The sequence below is a fragment of the Lytechinus variegatus genome, chromosome 15 (genome assembly GCF_018143015.1).
Source record: "Lytechinus variegatus isolate NC3 chromosome 15, Lvar_3.0, whole genome shotgun sequence".
NCBI lineage: Eukaryota > Metazoa > Echinodermata > Echinoidea > Temnopleuroida > Toxopneustidae > Lytechinus > Lytechinus variegatus.
The window spans coordinates 9,214,340-9,235,106 of record NC_054754.1 but is presented as its reverse complement, the minus strand read 5'-3'; the positions used below and the strand labels follow the sequence as shown (position 1 = coordinate 9,235,106).

Below are 20,767 nucleotides of genomic sequence, written 5' to 3'. Positions count from 1 at the left end.
TAAATCCAAGATTCAAACTATAATTCCTTAATCTTCTGAACCAAAAACTCTTTAACTCTAACCGGATATGTCTTCTAGGATATTATAGGACCGGAACAAATGTGGCAGAAGCAAGTGACATGTCACCAGACAGTGCGGGGTGGGGCGGGGGCACGTACCCCCCCCCCCCCCACACACACACACGCACTCTTTTTGAAGCACTGAAAAAGTGCCCCTCAGTTTTTACGCAAGAAAAATCCCCCTCACGAATGTGTACTGTGCCCCTTTCATCGGAAGAGGAACCGTTTTAGATGTTGCCAAGTGCCCTAGCTTTGCCGTATAAGTGCAAATGTTTTCCCCAAAATATGCCCCCTCACGGACGTGTTCTGTGCCCTTTTCACCTGAGGAGGACCCAGCCTTTTTATGTGTTATCACTTGCCATAATTATTGTCTCATCTGCATAGCAGAGTGAGACTATAGGCGCCGCTTTTCCGACGGCGGCGTCAACATAGTATATGGATCTAGTTCAAGAAACTTGGCCATAAGGTTAATCAAGTAATACTGAACATCCTATTAGAGTTTCATGTCACATGACCAAGGTCAAAGGTCATTTAGGGTCAATGAACTTAGACCATGTTGGGGGAATCAACATCAAAATCTTAACCTGAGGTTAAGTTTTTGAAATGTCATCATAACTTAGGAAATATATGAACCTAGGTCATTAAACTTGGACATAAGGTTGATCAAGTATCACCAAACATCCTGCATGAGTTTCACGTCACATGACCAAGGTCAAAGGTCATTTGGGGTCAATGAACTTTGGCCGATTTGGGGGTATCTATTGAATTACAATCAAAACTTTAAAAGTTTTTGGATCTGATTCATGAAACTTGGACATAATAGTAATCAAGTATCACTCAACATCCTGTGCAAGTTTCAGGTCACATGATCAAGGTCAAAGGTCATTTAGGGTCAATAAACTTTGGCCGAATTGGGGGTATTTGTTGAATTACCATCATAACTTTGAAAGTATGTTGGTCTAGTTCATAAAACTTGGACATAAGAGTAATCAAGTATCACTGAACATCCTGTGCGCATTTTAGGTCACATGACCAAGGTCAAAGGTCAATGAACTTTGACCATAATGGGGGTATCTGTTGAATTACCATCATAACTTTGCAAGTTTATTGATCTGACTTTTGAAACTTGGACATAAGAGTAATCAAGTATCACTGAATATCCTGTGCAAGTTTCAGGTCACATGATCAAGGTCAAAGGTCATGTGAGGTCAATGAATTTTGGCAACATTGTGGGTATTTGTTGAATTACCATCCTATCTCTGTAAGTGTATTGGTCTAGTTCATAAAACGTGGAAATAAGAGTAACCAAGTATCACTGAACATCTTGTGCGAGTTATAGTAGTTTTCAAAGTCAGCACTGCTGCTATGTTGAATCGCGTGATGCAGGTGAGACGGCCAGAGGCATTCCACTTGTTTAGTATATCAGTACCCCTTTTTACCCAAGAAATAATTGCCCCTAACGAACGTGTTCTGTGCTCCTTTCACCTAAGAAGAACCTTTTGTTTTATATCTGAGCAAGTGCTCCCTTGCCTTCTAGTAAGTGCCCTTTCTCGAATCAGTGCCCCTTTTTTCCCAAGAAAATTGCCCCTCACGAACATGTCCTGTGCGCCCCTTTCACCTGAGAAGGATCCGTTTTATGCCGTTAGCAAGTGCCCCTTTGCCTTCTTATAGGTGCCCCCTTTTTACCTAAGAAAAGAGCCACCATGAACGTGTTCTGTACCCCTTCCACCTGAGAAGGTCCTGTTTTGTGTGCCAACGAGTGCCCCCTGCCTTCTCATAGATGCCTGTTCTTCATATCAGATAAGTTGTCTTGAAAAAAAAAACACTCTTTTCGTGCCCGATGATCGCCCGGTTTCTTTTATTTAGCGCCGTTCTGCTTGCAAGTGCATAATGAATGAAAAAAACTTGTAAAAATAATCCTACGTGCCTTAAATTTCGTGAGTCATGTGAGTTTGTTTTAAAATCATGGCAATACGCAGCGGGTGTTAAAAAGCTTAAACAATATTTGTTAGAGTGACGTGCTTAAGATTTTAAACAGCGGTTTTACCATGCATTTATCCAAGTCATAACTTACCGACTCTCTCAATCACTGGCGCCCCCCCCCCCCCCCCCATTGAAAGGCACAATTAATTTTTTTTGCTTGTCAAATTTTTTCCTCGGCCAAATGTGCTCCCTCCCCCTTGTGGAAAACCCTGGATCCGCCCCTACTCTCATTCATACATCCACTCAGTTAATAAATATCAGGCATAGTCACTCAAGTACTATTTAACTCACTCAATATCAACTCACTCATACTCAATATCAAATCATTAACCATCTAATATACCACTTAATCACCCAATCCCTCATACTCTCTGACTCGTTTTATCGTTCAGTCACTCGCTTATGTTTTGTCAATTTAATAATCAATTAACTGGCTAATAGATTATTGATAACCGTTCATCTATACTCACTGATCACCAACTCCCCAATCAACATATTTCACCTACTCAATTACTCACTTCAATGTGACTTATTCAATCGCTTAATCACTTTCTAATTATACTCAAAGTTCGATTTGTATTGATCGATTAAAAAAGTCTTTAATGGCTGTATAAAACTTATACATGTTACGTATACATAATCAACACAGTTCTAGATCAATTAATAAAATACAGAGCAATGTTTTACAAATCTGGAATGACAATAACTTTCAAAATCATTACGGCATGATTTTTTGCATGCAATGGTCATTTGGCGCTGCATGGGTTCTGATCAACGGCTAAACCATTCTATCCAGGTTAATCTCATTTCGAGTTTATTTTTTCAATATCATGGCATTACAAAACAATAACTCATTTAATTCAATAATCACTCAGCATCTACTTATAAATTTCAGATTAATATATCTATCGCACTTATCTCACTTTTACCCTTACACAAATTATATCTTAGCAACCTAATATAGCAACCTAAATCACTTCATCATGACTCTCAAAGGAAGAGACATGAGAGACGGGACAAGCAACGCCGTAATGTGAAATTCTATCACCTATTTTGGCTTATTTCGAAAGGATGGGTGCTGTCGCGTTAGGGTGCGTCAACGCGAACGCGAAGATTCGTCCAAAGCCCCCCCGGTTTGGCCGAAAGGGTGTGTTTAATAATAATGAATAAATAAATACAAATATTTATAAGAAAGCTGAACAAACAAAAAAGACGAGTGATATGTGAAATTTGCATAGGAACATAAATCATCATATGGCACAAACATTCTTTTTAAGGTAAAAAAAAAATGACGGCATGCTGCATGAGGATTTTTCGGTGGAAATGTTTTATGGTGTAATATTGATACATGTAAAAATTATGACTGATTTCAAGGTTCTTTCAAATAAAAAAAAGTAACTTACCTTCAATTTTATACTTTGCAGGTGTGTATTTATTACAAAGGAAAACATTCGTATACCTGGAGATATTTGGTGTCCCCCAAATTATAAAACTTACGGCAGATGTGTCCTGGAAGGGCAAGGCCAAAATTGATGTCGGGTCAGCATTCACAACGTTTAACTCTTCAGACCCTACCTTACTATATTTTACACTTGAGACCCTGCCTCAGTATATTTTGTGAGATGTATCTGTTGTGTATGTGTGCGTGTTGTGTGTATAATGATAATGATAATAATAATAATATGTGCGTGTTGTTTGTATAATAATAATACTTATAATGATAAAAATAATAACAATAATAATAATAATACTTATAATAATGATAATAATAATAATTTTCACCCCAAAGAGTGAATTTATGGAAATGAATTTGGAGTGAAAAATTGGCGCCAAGTGTCTTATTGCAAGGGTGGGTATCTGATTTTATTATCATTATTATTATTATTATCATTATTATTATTATCATTATTCTTAGTTGAACTTTTCTTTCTTTTCCTCAAACTGTCAATGCTTTAAATGATTGAAAATCCACTATTTTACGTGCAAATTGGCAATGTTTGACAAAATACCTTATATTCAGCTTTCTAATAAATATTTGTATTTATTTATTCATTATTATTAAACACACCCTTTCGTCCAAACCGGGGGGGGGGGCTTTGGACGAAAGGGCGCGTTCCAGTGAGCGCGACGCGACGTGGCGCTCCCAACGCACCTTTTCGGCCAAACCGGGGGGGCTTTGGACGAATCTTCGCGTTCGCTTTGACGCACCCTAACGCGACAGCACCCACCCTTTCGACATAAGCCCATATTTTTATGACATGAAATTACATCCAAATAAAGTCTAATATTTTCATAGGCAGAATCATAGCCTTCTATTAAATGATAGTTTTGAGATTCAAAATCCCGAATTGACCTTGCTATCAAGTTGAATGAAAAATGTGCCCTTCTCTTCTTTGTGCAGACCTTTTAACTCTTTCAGTGCCGTTGGCAGCTATAGTTGCCCAAATAACTTGGTTTTGTGAAACCAATTTTACAACCAGAAAATCAACACCATGTTCTATGTTTTTTTCATGTTGTTATATACTGGCAAGGAATCCGCAATTGATTTTATCATATAAAAATAGTGGTTTACATGGACATTTTTTTTTAGTAAAATGGTATTTTTGCATCAGTATTTTGAAGAGTTGATTTCGGATATTGCCTACACAAGGAATTAAGAGATTGGCAAAGCTTCCTGTTGGTTTTTAAAAGAAGCTATTACGTTGTATAACCAAGTCGATCTGGACTCCATAACACAAAGTTTAAATGGACTGACCTATAAGAATATAGTTTCATGCGCATTTGGTTTAAAATACAGACCAGGGGCCCGTTGCAGAAAGAGTTGCAATCGATCGCAACTCTAATTTTCAACCAATCAACAGCGCGCATTTGGACTTGCGTTTGATTTTTTGACTTGCGTTTAAACGTAACTCTTTCTGCAACAGGCCCCAGGAACCAATCAGAAGTATTCTTTCATATTTGCAATTAATCGCTAATCTTTGTGTAAACCAGCCCTGGTATTGCTTTCCTTTGAGTGACCAGTACCGTAATTAGCCAACAGTTATGATATACAGGACAAAATTTTGAAGAAAAAAAAAGCGAGCGAGCGAGCGAGCCGGCAACAGTGTTTAACCCTTTTTTTCATACGAAAAGCTTATTTTGAGATAGATTTTTACAATATATTTAGATATGATATCCTATATTACCTTTTGCCCTCTCCTTTTCTTTCCTATTTTCCCTATTTTAAAGGTGTTGGAAATATTCTAAATTTTAATAGGTCAAGCTAATTTGTGATAGAATTTAAAAATTATATTTAGAAAAAAAACATTTTTCACCCTTTTACCTCTTCTCTCTCGCTCTTTTTTTTTGGGGGGGGTGGCCCCACCACCATCTGTACGTCAATTGGTGTGACTGCATATCATTTTTTTTTTTTTTTTTTAAACAAGTGCACACCTAGCTACCAATAGTGCATAAAGCATTTCCATAGTTTGAAAGCAGGATAAAAGAGCATTGCAGATGAAATTGCCTTGCTCATGGGCATAGATGCCGCGGCCGAGGATCGAACCCCGGACTTTTAATGTATAGCCAGGCGCCTTAGACCACTCGGCCACGGCACCTCCAATCATGGCGGATTTGATCAGATACCAAGAAGTAAAATATCGAAGGTTCTATTCAAAATGAAACACGTTGGCAAGGAATCTCTGATTATATACTTTTGCAGTTAAATGAAGAACACACTCTCTTTCATAATTCGTTGTACTGGAGAAACCTGTCATCATCCATAAATTTGGCCATTCTTCGATTAAAAGGCTTGAAGAAGTTTTGTAGGATATCGCGGGTTTTGTTCCACATGGTGAGGTGGGCCGTTCGAACATTCACGTTCGCAGCCTTTTGTCTCGTGATCTGCGAGATCTCTTCTTCAGTGAGAGCAGCTAAGGAATAGAAAAAAAAGAAAGAATATAATATACAAAGCTGTTCTTTGTCAGTTGCCTGTCCCTCGTAAGCGGGGTTGCTGAAGCACCTCCAAGATTTTCCTCGGGGTGCTGCGTGTATTATTCTCCATTGGCATCACCCCCTGGAATTCTAGTAGGTGTGACAAATAGATAAATGTAACACAAAAATCCCCCCTTTTTTTGGGGGGTTGTCCAATTTATATCAGTGCCCCCAGTTGAAATATCGTTCCCAGGGCCCTGCGAAATTCACCTTGGTTGGTTGGGTTCAGTGGTGATGGTGCTATCCCATCGAAATCTCCGATGATTTACGCCAGGCTATGCGAGAGGGATTCCATCGTCCCCTGTTTACAGCTCCTTCATTCGATTTTGCTATTTAATTGCACCGTGTGTCAGATAAAGATCCACCTAGGAAAGGCGAAGTGAAGTACTTAAAGAATACTATTTTATTTAACAAACATCGGTCTCTAATCGAGGGCACAACCTTGTCATATATAGGCACCATCAGCTCATGATAGATTCTGAGCTCAAGAACCAGTGACTAAAAAGATATTTCGTTATTCGGATTGAATATTTTCACAGAATTTTCTCGCTGCATTTGAAAACAACTAAAAATCCATTGCAAGTCACTAACAGTGCATCCCATTTGTTTAAAATCACGTTTTTATGAGTTACGTTTGATTGCAAGTCTTTCTGCAACGGGCCCCAGAAACCGAAGGGGTCACGTGCCTCGACATTTCCACCAATGAGGAGCCAGGAGCGAGGTTGGTGTGTGAGGTAAGGGCCGGGCCGCGCGTTTCCGTTTTACACCCTGGCGAAGGCATTTTCCGGAAAAGTAGCCCAAAAGCGACTAGTGAAGAGTCTACACACGTCGCTGGTTGCATGCAGCGTGCGACACAGGCGAGTCCACCACCGCATGCAATTTGCACAGTTACTGATCAGAGCACAGATTTCCTCGGCATCCACTTCATGTACAGAGAGAGCGGCAGTCAGGAGTGAAATCCGAACATGCTTTTGCAGTCGCGTTGTTTATGATAGTTTTTTTTTTCTAAAAATGAATTATTAACTAAATGAATAGAATGACAGACAAAATCAAAATAAACAGATACTTATAATGGAAAGACAAATTTAAGTTTGATGGATTGATACACTATAGCAGCTGCCGAAAGATAGATATAGAAGACTGAAATAGATAGAGACAAGATAGACAGATAGATAGATAGAAATAGAGAAAGAGAGAGAGAGAGAGAGGTGGATAGATAGAAAGAGAGAGAAAGAGATGGATGGATAGAGGGAGAGAGGGGGAGAGACAGAGAGGTCGATATATAGAGGGGGAGAGAGAGAATGAGAGAGAGAAGGATAGATAGATAGAGAGAAGGAGAGATGTTGTTAGATAGAAATATGGACGGACAAAGAGAAAGAGAGAAAAAAGACAGACAGATGCTAGAGAAGGAGAGAGATAGAGAATTTGAGAGACAGATAGATAGATGTTAGATAGATAGAAAGATAAAGAATGAGAGAGACAGAGAATATAGACAAATTAACAGATAGATAGATACATAGATAGATATATAGATAGAGAGAAAGACAGACAGATGGATAGATAGAGATAGATAGATGAGAGATAGATAGATGTTAGATAGATAAAGAGGGAGAGAGACAAAGAATATTAACAGATAGATAAGTTAAAAAATAGATAAATAAATAGATAGAGAGAATAAGAGAAAGACAGACAGATGGATAGATAGATAGAGATATTAAATAGATAATTAAAGAATGAGAGAGACAGAGAAGATTATTAACAAATTAACAGATAGATAGATACTCTAGTTAAAAAATAGATAAATAGAGAGAAATAGAGAAAGACAGACAGATGGATAGATAGATGGATAGAGAGATAGAGAATTTGAGAGATAGATATATGTCAGATAGATCAAGAATGAGAGAGTAGAGCGACAAATTAACAGATAGATACTGTAGTTACATAGGTAGGTAGAGAGAGAGAAATACAGAAAGACAGACAGATGGATGGATAGATAGAGATAGAGAATTTGAGATAGATAGATGTTAGATAAAGAATGAGAGAGACTATTAGATAGATACTGCAGTATTGAACCTGGAAAGTATAAGCTCAGCTGCGGATAACTTCGGTGCGGACTTTGGATCGCGCGCCCAGCTGATAATGTAAACAAACGTAGACGTAGACTCTTCACTAGTCGCTTTTTGGCTACTTTTCCGGAAAATGCCTTCGCCAGGGTGTAAAACGGAAACGCGCGGCCAGCCCATATCGTCTGCCAATTTTCTTCTCCGTGATTATCACTGGTTTAATTTACTTTAGCAATCTTTCCATTTTCACGTTTTTTACGTTTTTAATTTTCGATGGGGTATCATTTCCTTGCTATATCCTTGCATGTAGACACGCGCGCTACCCTTCTGCACTCTATAGTGCTTGTAGAATCAATCAGTGCCATGAGAATCATACACACTCAGGCAGGGGCAGATCTCGGATTTTCCAAAGGGGGGTACATTTTTCAAAGGAAAACTTTGACAAGCAAAAAAACGGCATTTTTACATTACAAATTTTAATTTTGCTTCTGAAAAGGGGGACACGGGCCAGCCTTGCCCCCCCCCGTCATTTTCATGTTTGATTGATCACGTTTGATTAAGGATATCATGTCAATCTTCTTAAACATTCAATTTCCTTTTAAATTTAAGTATCAGCCCGCAAGTTGTGGGCCAAAAATCTAAAAAGGAAAAAAAAAGAGTGAATGAAGGCGTGATTGTGCTGCGTACTTTATTTAAGGCAATAACGGACCTTAAATTGAGAGGTTTTCTAATGAGTTCTAAGAGAAGGCTTATATAGCTCTGTGTTTAATGAATAATAGTGTATGAAAAAATTTCCGGTTATAAAAATTACATGTATAGGATTTACAAATTTTCACATGATATTAAACAAAAGTGCCATTAACATTTTTGTGAGACACGCGCTGTACGGTACAATGCTTGCCGTGATTGTCCTCTTTAAACACCGAGGGTGGAGTTTTAACATTACTGTTTTTGAAAAGAGCACACAAACAAATACAGTTATGGCCGTATGCTCATGATTGACAACACTCCAAATCTGAAGAACAGAAAGTGGTTGTACACAAAGTCCTAGATCATTGTGAAAACCAATTCAGTTAAATCCACTTTTTTTGAATAGCAAAATGTTATGTTATCATTGGTGTCTGAGTTTACAACCAAAGCAAAGAGTCGTTGTAATTGTCCAGTTTACCCGAGATTGAGAATTGCGATTAAGTAATTGCAGTAGACATGGTAGAGCAAGGCATAGATAATATTCCAACAAGTAAAGTCCAAGAAGCAATTCGATAGTGTGCCTGTGACTGGGGATTAACTAATCTCTTGTCACAGGCACACTGGTCTCATTTTAGAGCAATATACTGACAATATCCATGGTATTTTGGTGAAAAGTTGATTTTTCAATAGAAAATTTAAGATGGCCGTCATAACTGCAAATGATTATTTGCACTCAAAACGTATAAATTCATTCACAAGACACTTTTAGGTATATATGTTTTTAATGGTTAAATTTTTTCATCGGAGATATTTCGGAATCGTCTGTAAAGAATGTGAAAATAATTATATTCCACTTTATCTGTTTATACTTTATGAACTTCTCTCTTGCAGTGAGTGAATATTTCACTTACATGATTACTTTAGGCCAATTTATTTGGTGTAACAGCTAGGTTCTGCCGACAATTGGAAAAATATCCCTTTTCAGGTTAAATTGTCAAAACTCTGCGTGCTCGCATTTTATGTATACTTCTATATTCATTTTTTTTTTTAAAAACTACTTAATGTCGCCTTTTCATGTTAGTTTATATTAAAAAAAAAAATCGGCGCGCGCGTATTAATATTTAAAAATATTCCTTAACACGCGCATCCTGTTCACGATTACAAAAGGTGCTTAAAATTTCCCTTTTTCGGGCCAGAATATATATCAAAAGATTGCAAACTCATTTGGCTAGATCGGAATATCAAATAATTTCAGATAACACGCACTTCGCACTCGCATCATTGAACAGGTGTGATATATTTCCTGTTTGAATTCCCCCTTATGAGATCGGAATATCAAAATTTCTCAGCTCGCGCTCGCATATTTTATCTCGGAAGATACTTATCCTTTATCATGATTACGAAGGGACATGTAGATAAAGTTACTTTTCCGCCCCTCGCTATTGGCGATTGTATGAACATGAAACATGAAATAATGTTAATTTCATGTAACAGAAAATATTATATTCTTCATACGTATGTTATAGGAGGCTGCATCCTACAAGCTTCGCTTTTTAGCAGCCTCCTCCGTTTCCGACCTGTTATCTTGAGTATTATACATAATAAGTTTCTTTGTTTTATTGATTATAATTATATCAAGATGTATGTAACAAAACTATTGTAAATGTAAATGATTGTTGGAAATGGAAAAAAAATAAATGAAATGAAAAGGGAAGTGGGAACATGCCACCATGAGCCAACCTATATGTTATGACGGCGTACGTATAACTGTTTTCACAATTAATGATAGATTAAAAATTGAATTATTTTGTTATCAGATTATGCCATGTATTATGACACTGCCTTTTGCGCAATGAAATTTGAATATTTTCTTTATTTAGTTCATAGAACTAACTATTTTCAGCCCGGAGTCCCCCTTTGAAATATCTATATGATCGGTGTCAAGTGTTTAAAAGCATTGCTAATGGTTAAACAACATTTTAAAAGAAACATAGGGGCCTATAACCTCCGAGAGCGACATGGCCCTGTGGTGCATGCTATGTGGGTGCTGTGTGTATTATTCTCTGCGCAATAAGCAGTTTTGGGTTGATTGAATGGAAATTTGAAGAGTTACGGGTAGGGTATGAATGAATAGATGTATTCAGAGAATAAAACTTGTGGAATGAAGGTAGGTGGGAGCATGTTATTTACGTACTTAAACATAAGTAGCACGAGCGGCACCCCCTAGAATTCTGGTAGGTATGAAAAAATTGATAATTGTAACAAAAATAATCTCGATTTTCTATTGAAACCCTTCTTCTTTTTTTTTGTCATATTTTACGAGCAAACTGACCTTTATTTTTCAGTGCACCCTTTTTCAATCTTTTTTTTTGTCAAATTTACATCAGCACCCCCATTCAAAAAAATGATTCCCAGGGTCCTGGGAAGCGGGGATGTTGTGTGTGTTATTCTCCACAGGCAGCACCCATTGGACTCTGGTAGATGTGGCAAAATGGAGAAATGTAACGAAAATGACATACAGGTACATCATGTAGTGAACCCCCCCCCCCTTTTATGTTTTGCTTGTCAAATTTCTCGAGACCAAAATTACCTTAATTTTGTAGCGACCCCCCCCCCCTTTTTTTTCCTTTTTTTTTCTTTGCTTATCAAATAGACCGGGTCGTAGTTACTTCATGGACAATTTTGGTCAAATGACCTTTCATTTTTTTTCAGTCAGATAGGCAGCTTTCAAAGCAAGATATTACGTAAACATGCCTTACATAGCAGGATGAAGAAATTGAATAGACCAGGGGGCGTTTCATCAACATTTTCGTCCGACAAGTTGTCAGATCTGATATCTTTCCTTAATTTTGATTGGCTGAGAGTCACTGTTTCTATGGTAACTGTCGGATAAAACAGGACTTGTCGGATAAAACGTCCGACAAGTCCTTTCATGAAACGCTCCCCAGGTGACTAGAATAGCTCATCAATTAACAATTTATGACGGTATTTGTTGCATTTCTATTTTGAATGCATATATAGCATCTTGTACAATGTACTTGGCAAACCGTGAAATACCAGTCGTTCGTGGACGCATTGTTGTATTTTTAGGGATGTAAATGAAAAACACAATTCAAAATAATATGTAAATAATTGAGACATCTATGTTGGTGCTTATCTCATTAAATTTTAAACCACCATGTCACTTAAGTACAAATTACCTTCCTCTGATCATGCGCAGAATCTTCAGATCATGCGCAGAGTGAAACTACGAACTGGCTTATTGACATCAGCACCTCCTGTGAAAAAATTGTTCCAATGCAGGGCCCAGGTCATTTTCTACGTGGTTCTTGAATACAGGCGCGGATCCAGGATTTCGTAGGGAGGGGGGCCCAAATTCGACCTGATTTTGGCGCCCCTGTGTAATTTTCGTGAAAACGGCGGCCCCTCCCTCCCCCAGGCAATCATAAGTGCCTTAAATGCATGTTAAATTATCTTATTTCATAGGCACATGAATCAGGGGCGGATCCAGCCTTCTGAATTTTTTTCAGCCATATTTTCCCCGATCGGCCGCTCGAAGATGTTTTTTTTCGTTTGTTTCTTTGAAGGGGGTAGTCCTATAAGTCACTTCTTAGCTTTATTCTTAAATCAACATAAATGTATACTATCATAATCCTTATTTTATAATGCCTGCGCGAAGCGCGAGCAATTTTTTTGAAATTGTATTTATTTTTTCTTGAAATTTGAACATTCTGAAAAAAGATGTGCCTGCAATAATTACTGCGAACGCGAAGCGCGATTAGAAATTTTTGATAAACGTTTTGAACTGATCGGAAACCTAGGCCTATCAGTCCTGTTAAAGATTGCATAGTTAGCCATGAAGACGTTATATATTTCAACAATCAAATAATGCGAGCGCGAAGCGCGAGCTGAAAAATTTTGACATTTATACATAAAGAATGGAAAACTTTAATAAGTTTTTGTAATCATGAACAGGATAGCTATACAGTATAACTAAACAATTTTATGCGAGCGGAAAAATTCTAGATTTAGACCTAGAACGGGACACTCTATTCATGTTTCCTAAATCATGAAAAAGAGGGGATCTTCCCACATTAATAATGCGAGCGCAAAGCTCGAACAGAAAATGTTTGTATACGTTTTAACTTATCGAAAAGTGCCTTTTAAGGACTGCTTGCATTTAGCCATGAAGACATGACATATTTCATCAATCAAATAATGCGAGCGCGAGCTGAAATTTTTGACATTTCTTCATAAAGAATGGACAAATTTAATCAGTTTTTGTAATCATGAACAGGATAGCTATACAGTATAACTAAACAATTTTATGCGAGCGCAAAGTGCGAGCGGAAAATTCTAGATTTAGACCTAGAACGGGACACTCTATTCATGTTTCCTAAATCATGAAAAAGAGGGGATCTTCCTACATTACTAATGCGAGCGCAAAGCGCGAGCAGAAAATGTTTGTATACGTTTTGAACTTATCGAAAAGTGCCTTTTAAGGAATTCTTGCATTTAGCCACGAAGACATTACATATTTCATCAATTAAATAATGCGAGCGCGAAGCGCGAGCTGAAAATTTTTGACATTTCTACATAAAGAATGGAAAACTTGAATACAATTGACTTAATTACAGAAAAAACAATTCGAATTTGTACTGATTCCCAATATTTATCACACACAAATCCATTATTCCATAAACTAAAGACTCTAACAGTATTTGACATAAATACACTTCAAAGTTTACTACTTATGTTTAAGTACGTAAATAACATGCTCCCACCTACCTTCATTCCACAAGTTTTATTCTCTGAATACATCTATTCATTCATACCCTACCCGTAACTCTTCAAATTTCCATTCAATCAACCCAAAACTGCTTATTGCGCAGAGATCCATAAGACACCATGTTCCAGATTTGTGGAACTCTCTACCAGCAGAGTCTGTAAAACAATCTTCGTCTCTTCACTCATTAAAGGCAAACATTAAATCTATGTTATTATCAGCATATTTGAAGTACAATTTCTGTGTCGTATCCTTTTTATCGTGAATTTATTCCTCCTTCGATTTAGTCATTACCAATATCTTCATCATGACCACCATCATCTCCATGGTCTTCATCATCATCATAATCATCATCATCATCATCATCATATCACCGTCACCCTCAGATTTATCATCTTCATACTATAATATTGCATGAATTCATGTTTCGTATTTGAAAATATATGCCAATTCTGCTTTATAAATGTATTAATTCAATTAGTATAAGTTTGGGATTGTAATTTTTTCAAGCAATCTGCTTATGATGACAATCCTCCTGCAAATTGTGAATATCATATAGTTAATTATTTTTGTCTGGAATTATTTTTTTAGTACTCTTTATTTATGATTCATGCCAAAAATGCTAACATATTATGTTGATTATGTTGTGAAAAATGTATTATGCGAATGTTATGGCTGCAGTCATGCAGAAGAAAACAATAAATCAAATCAAATCAATTGATGCGAGCGCGAAAGTGCGAGCAGAAAAATTCTAGATTTAGACCAAGAACGGGACACTCTATTCATGTTTCCTAAATCATGAAAAAGAGGGGATCTTCCTACACTAATAATGCGAGCGCAAAGCGCGAGCAGAAAATGTTTATATACGTTTTGAACTGATCGAAAAGTGCCTTTTAAGGACAGCTTGCATTTAGCCATGAAGGCATTACATATTTCACAATCAAATTTGTAAAAAAAAAATCGAGATTTCGACCTTGAACGGGATACTCTATTCATGTTTTGTAAATCATGAAAGGGATGAAAAAGGGGATCTTCCTAAATTAATAATACGAGCACAAAGGGCGAGCAGAATTTTTTGATATTGTGATCTGAAACTGGATAACTGAATGAAAATGCGCGCGCGTGTTTCAGATTTAGACCTAGAATCTAGGCATTCTAAACAATCTTTTATCATGAAAATAAAAGCGAGCGCGAAGCGCGAGCATAAAATATTTGATATTCCGATCTGTTATTTAAAACACTTTGTAGGAAACTTGTAAGGTGGATATAAATCGCACTAGATAAAGAGCTGATATGTTTCATTATTACTTTAATTTTGAGACATAGGACCTTGACATCTTTAGGACATGTTATCATATGAATATGATGACTATATATCTTCCTATTCATCTTGCTAAGCGCGAGATAAAACAAAAGTGACAATTTAATTAATAAATTTATATATTAGTATTAATGCATAATGAGGGCGCGGAATCTGATGATATTATGGCCTGAACACTGAACATTTCAAGCACCTTTTTATTTATGAATAGGATGCATCATTAATTAGTTGATATATTTTTAACCATTAATGCGAGCGCAAATCGCGAGCCGAAATTTTTGATAAACTGAAAAGGGGATTTTAAGTAGTTTGTTATACAATCAATATTGAGACATACATAACCCGCCAATCAAAAATGCAAGCATAGCAGCGCTAGCTGATGCATTTTGCAGGGGCGTCGATCCTTTTTTCAGATTGGGGGGGGGAAAAAATCATGAAGCAACTTTCCAAAGGCAAAACAAACCAACACACACACACACACACCCATATATATATATATATGAATCATGAGATAGAGACACACATCACAGAAACAAATTAATGCGAGCGCGAAGCGCGAGCTAAAATTTTTGGATATACTGACCTGATAACAGGAAAAAGGTGCCTGTTTAGGACTGTTTGTAGTAACTCATGAGGAGAATTCATATTTCACTACACAGATTATGCGAGTACTGCCGAGACCGAGCTGAGACCTGAAAGCTTGATATTCTAAGCATTTTTGGTACCAATGATTAAGATGGGTATCTACAAACCAAACAATAGATGCGAAGCGCGAGCTGAAAATTTTGATATTTCGATCTGAAAAATATTGAGTTTTTAATAAAGAACAAGATAAATAAAATAAGATCCAACAAAAGATTATTGCAAATCAAAGCGGGAGTTCTTTTGGGGTTTAAAACTGAAAACGGGTCATTCTGTTCACCTATTTAATCATGAAAAGTAAGGTTCTTTGCTACAGAAATGATGCGAGCGCGAAGCGCGAGCTGAAAATTTTTATATTCCAATCTGAAAAGCGGACATTTTGAACACGATTTTGAATAAAGAATGAGTTGTGTATCTCAGTCTCGCTTACTTATTTCTGTGTAACACTACAATCTTATTTTATTTTTTGCACTTGCGGAATTATTGGGGGGGCAAAACGATATGTTTGCCTCCCCCAATATTTTCATTGGTGGGGCGATCGCCCCCCCCCCCGGATCGACGCCTCTGGCGTTTTTACAATCAGACCTGAAAAGGGATATTATGAAAACTTTATGGAATACATGAAAATAATAGGTACCTGATACATCACAATTCGCGAACGCGCAGCGCAATTGGAAAATGTTAATATTCAGACCATAAAACTGACATTTTTACAGAGCACTTTTTAAAAATCAATATATAAATCACAAAAATTAATGAAAGTTCAATTTCCAAGGAGAAATATGTTTTGTATACTGACTTCCAAACTTGATATTTAAGCTCCGTGTTGAACAAGATATGTGGATCACTTAACAGGCGATGCGAGCGCTAAGCGCGAGCGAAAATTTTATATAGTGACATAAAATATTTTGTCCAAGTCTTCCTCTCATCTTATTTTATTAATTCGTCTTCCTCCTTTCCTTTTTTCTCTTTTCTTTTCCTTCAATTTTCTTTCTTTCCCCACCTTTTTTTTGCTCTACCCATAGGGGGGTCCGGGCCCCTCGGGACCCCACCTGGATCCGCCTATGCATGAAGAAGAGGCAATTCAATAATGGTTTTAAAATTATGTGTTCATGAATAAATGTAATATCACTTTAAAAAATAATCAATGCGAGCGGGAAACTCGATCGATTTCTATTTTAACCATTTGATGCTTTCAATTTCGTTTAAATTCTCATCAGAGTAGGCCCTGATTATGTTTAAAAATTGAACACTGCGGTTGGGGTTCAAAACTGCACCCCTAAATTTCAAATTGAACCCCTAGGGGTGCAATTTTGAACCCGCAGGGTGTAGAAATGAACCCCAACCGCAGGGTTCAACTTTTGAACCCCAAATCAGGGGTTCAATTTTTGAACCCATAGGGTGCTGATTTTGCATCAACCTTTCGGGGTTCAATTCTGAACATTTATTTCTTAGTGTGTGCAAGTAAACTTCAAAATTTCTGTAAATAATATCTGTCAATATATCCATCAGTGTTGTAGGTCAAGGCTCTAACCTCCAAGGCCAAGGCTTTAATATCCAAGACCAAGGCTTTAATCCCCAAGGCCAAGGCTTGGAAACCCAAGGCCTAAAAACCTCAAGGCCAAGGCATTTCAAACTTTCAATATATGGAACAATGAGCCAACAACAAGGCGGCAGTTCGAATATCAGTTCGGCGCCCCTACATGTAGGTCGATCATCAATTTGCCCCCCCCCCCGTTCGAACATCAATTCGGCCCAGTTCGAACATCATTTTAGCATCCCTTCGAACTCAATTTGCCTTCCCTAGTTCGAATATCATTTCGCCTCCCTAGCTCGAGTATCAATTTTGCGCCCCCCCAAGTTTGAACATCGATTCGGCGCCCCCTAGTTTGAGTATCAATTTGGCGCCCCCTACCCCGAAAATCGATTCGGCCCCCCTCCCTATAGTTCGAGTATCAATGTAGCGCCCCCACTTCGAACATCATTTCGGCGCCCTCCTAGTTCGAATATCAGTTCGGCGCCCCTACATGTAGGTCGATCATCAATTTGCCCCCCCCCCCCGTTCGAACAATATTCGGCCCCCAGTTCGAACATCATTTTGCCATTCCTTCGAACTCAATTTACCTTTCCTAGTTCGAATATTATTTCGCCCCCCTAGCTCGAGTATCAATTTTGCGCCCCCTTGTTTGAACATCAATTTGGCGCCCCCTAGTTTGAGTATCAATTTGGCGCCCCCCTACCTCGAACATCGATTCGGCCCCCCTCCCTAGTTCGAGTATGAATTTGGCGCCCCCACTTCGAACATCATTTCGGCGCCCTCCTAGTTCGAATATGAAATCGGCGCCCCTACATGTAGGTCCAACATCAATTTGGCGCCCCTACATGTAGGTTGATCATCAATTCGCCCCCCTCCCCGTTCGAACATAAATTCGGCCCCCAGTTCGAACATCATTTTGGCATCCCTTCGAACTCAATTTGCCTTCCCTAGTTCGAATATCACCCCCCCCCCCTAGCTCGAGTAACAATTTTACGCCCCCCCCCCCAGTTGGAAACATCAGTTCGGCGCCCCCCTCTAGTTTGAGTATCAAGTGGCGCCCCCCTCCCCAGTTCGAGTATTAATTTGGCGCCCCCAGTTCGAACATCATTTTAACATCCCTTCGAACATCATTTCAGCGCCCTCCTAGTTCGAATATCAATTCGGCGCCCCTACATGTACGTCTAACATAAATTTGGCGCCCCTAGTTCGAATATCGATTCGGCGCCCCTACATGTAGGTCGATCATCACTTCGCCCCCCCCCCCCCCCCCGTTCGAACATCAATTCGGCCTCCAGTTCGAACATCATTTTAACATCCCTTCGAACATCATTTCGGCGCCCTCCTAGTTCGAATATCAATTCGGCGCCCCTACATGTAGATCCAACATCGATTTGGCGCCCCTAGTTCGAATACCATTTGGCCCCCCCCCCCTAGCTCGAGTATCAATTTGGCGCCCCTAGTTCCAACATCAATTTGGCGCCCCTACGTCGAACATCAGTTCGCCCCCCCCCCCGTTCAAACATCAATTCTGCCACCAGTTCGAACAGCATTTTGACATTCCTTCGAACATCATTTCAGCGCCCTTTTGGTTCAAACATTTTCTTTCCTCCTCTTCCTCTTTTTTTTCTTCTCGTCCTTCTCCTCTTCCTCTCACCTTTTCTTCTCTTCTTTCCCCTTTCTCTCTTTCTTTTTTCTTCTCTTCTTTCTTCCCTCTTCCTCTTTTTCCCATCTTTCTCTCTCTTTTCACCCTCTTCCTCTTTTTTTTCTCCCCCTCCCCTCCCTTTTCTTCTCTTCCTTCCCCCAATTCCTCTTTTTTCTCTTTCTTTCCCCTCTTCTTTTCCTCTTTTCTTTCCCTCTCTCTTTTTTCCCCTCTTCTTTCTTCCCTCTCTTTCCTTTTTTCTCCTTTTCCTCTCTCTTCCCCCTCTTCCTCTTTTTTTCTTTTCCTCCCCCTCCCTTTTTCTTCTCTTCCTTCCCCCTCTTCTTTTTTCTCTTTCTTTCCCCTCTTCTTCTCTCTTTTTTTCTTTTTTCTTTCCCTTCTTCTTTTCTTTCCCCTCTCTTTTTTCTTCTCTTTTCCCCCCTCTCCCTCCCCCTTTCTTTTCTTCTCTTCCTCCTTTTCTTTCCTCTTTTTCCTCTCTCTTTTTTCTTCTCTTCCTTTCCCCTCTTCCCCTCTCTCTCTTTTTTTCCTTTTCCTTTCCCTCTCTTTTTCCTTCTCTTTCTTTCCCCCTTTTCTCTCTCTTTTCCTTCCCTTCCTTCCCCCTCTTCCCTTTTCTTCTTTTCTTTCCCCCTCTCCTCTCTCTTTCCCCCTCTTCCTTTCTCTTTTCCCCTCTTCTTTTCCCCCTCTCCTCTCTCTCTTTTCCTTTTTTCTTTCCCCCTTTTCCTCTCTTTTTTTCTTCCCTTCTTCTTTTTCTTCTTTTCTTTCCCCTCTTCCCCTTTTTTTTCTCTTTCTTTCCCTCTCTCTTTTTTTTTAGCCGAAGGGGGGGGCCAAGGCCCCCTCGGCCCCCCATGGATCCGCGCCTGCTTGAATATTCAATTCTACTTTACAGTGTGAAATCTCCTATAACCTTGAACGAGGGACATGAACGAGGAGGGAGACAGTTACAAGGCTATGCCTAATAAAGCAAGAAGAGCGTCGAAGCAATACAAACCACTTAAAAACCAAATATGAACAATGTTCATATATACTTACGAAGTTCTAAGAATCGAAGTACCCTCTTAAATTCGCCCGCCATATCTTTATGCCAATCCTCTAGTCTAAGAACGTACACTCCCTCACGACCAAATACTCTCATCCACTCTTCGGCTATTGCTAGGTGAATAGTTGACATAGACGTGCCCTGTTTGAAATAAAAGACATTGGGAACTTATGTGAATTGAAACCTGTTTTGAAATATATTTGCACACTCGTCGCTGAATGTGATTTTCTATGACTTTTGCCTGTCTATGAATTTTAGCCCTTGTCGTTGAAGAAAGAATTATTTGTTAAAACGAAGAAGCTTTACACTGTAAAAAATGATATGCTAATTTAGCACTTAAAGTGCTTGTTTAGTGACTACACTACGAGTGCTGATTTTCTAGTTTAAATTTGAACAAAAAAAATCAGCACTCGTAGTGCATTCCCTATACAAGCACTTTACGTGCTAAATTAGCACATCATTTTTTACAGTGTATGTACCAAAAAAGGTGTTTGCCTCTCAGCTTACAATCAGGGGCGTAGCTACGGGGGGCACGTGGCCCTCAGAAATTTGGTGTGCTCATCCCCCCGGAAAAAAAATATACTGGAAGAGAAAAAATGGTAGGGCCTTAGTTACAGCATCATTTACATTGCTTGCTTAAGTTTTATATTCTCTGACAATGAGAGCACAGATTTGAAACGGGAAAATCATAACAATCACTATGCCTGTTTGTTTTTCACACATAGGTAAAGTTAAACGTATAGTTATACGTAGCCATCGACTTGACGACTTGGCGAGATACTTTATCTTGCCATGTCGACATAATTACCTTATGATGTCGACATGGCGAGATAAATATGTTATCTCGCCAATTCGACTTATCAAAAGTTATATATATGTCAACATGGCGAGATACGGTATCTTGCCAAGTTGACTTATAAAACGTTATATGTCAACATAGCGAGAAATTTTACCTTGCCAAATCGACATATAAAACATTATGTCGACATGGCAAGATATGAAATGTCCAAGGCCCGGCGAG

At 38.5% G+C, this 20,767-nt stretch overlaps 1 protein-coding gene across 1 annotated transcript in view; it reads right to left on the bottom strand.

The window, feature by feature from the left end:
• Positions 1-5,485: 5,485 nt before the first annotated feature.
• The window catches only part of LOC121429295 (carbohydrate sulfotransferase 15-like), a 42,159-nt gene continuing 26,877 nt past the window's right edge, over positions 5,486-20,767 (bottom strand). The window contains exons 7-8 of the mRNA XM_041626298.1: positions 19,740-19,887; positions 5,486-5,953 (exon numbers count right to left, since the gene is read on the bottom strand). Of these exons, the coding sequence (XP_041482232.1) occupies positions 5,766-5,953; positions 19,740-19,887 (336 nt within the window). The 3' untranslated portion in view covers positions 5,486-5,765. The remainder of the gene's footprint in view (positions 5,954-19,739; positions 19,888-20,767) is intronic.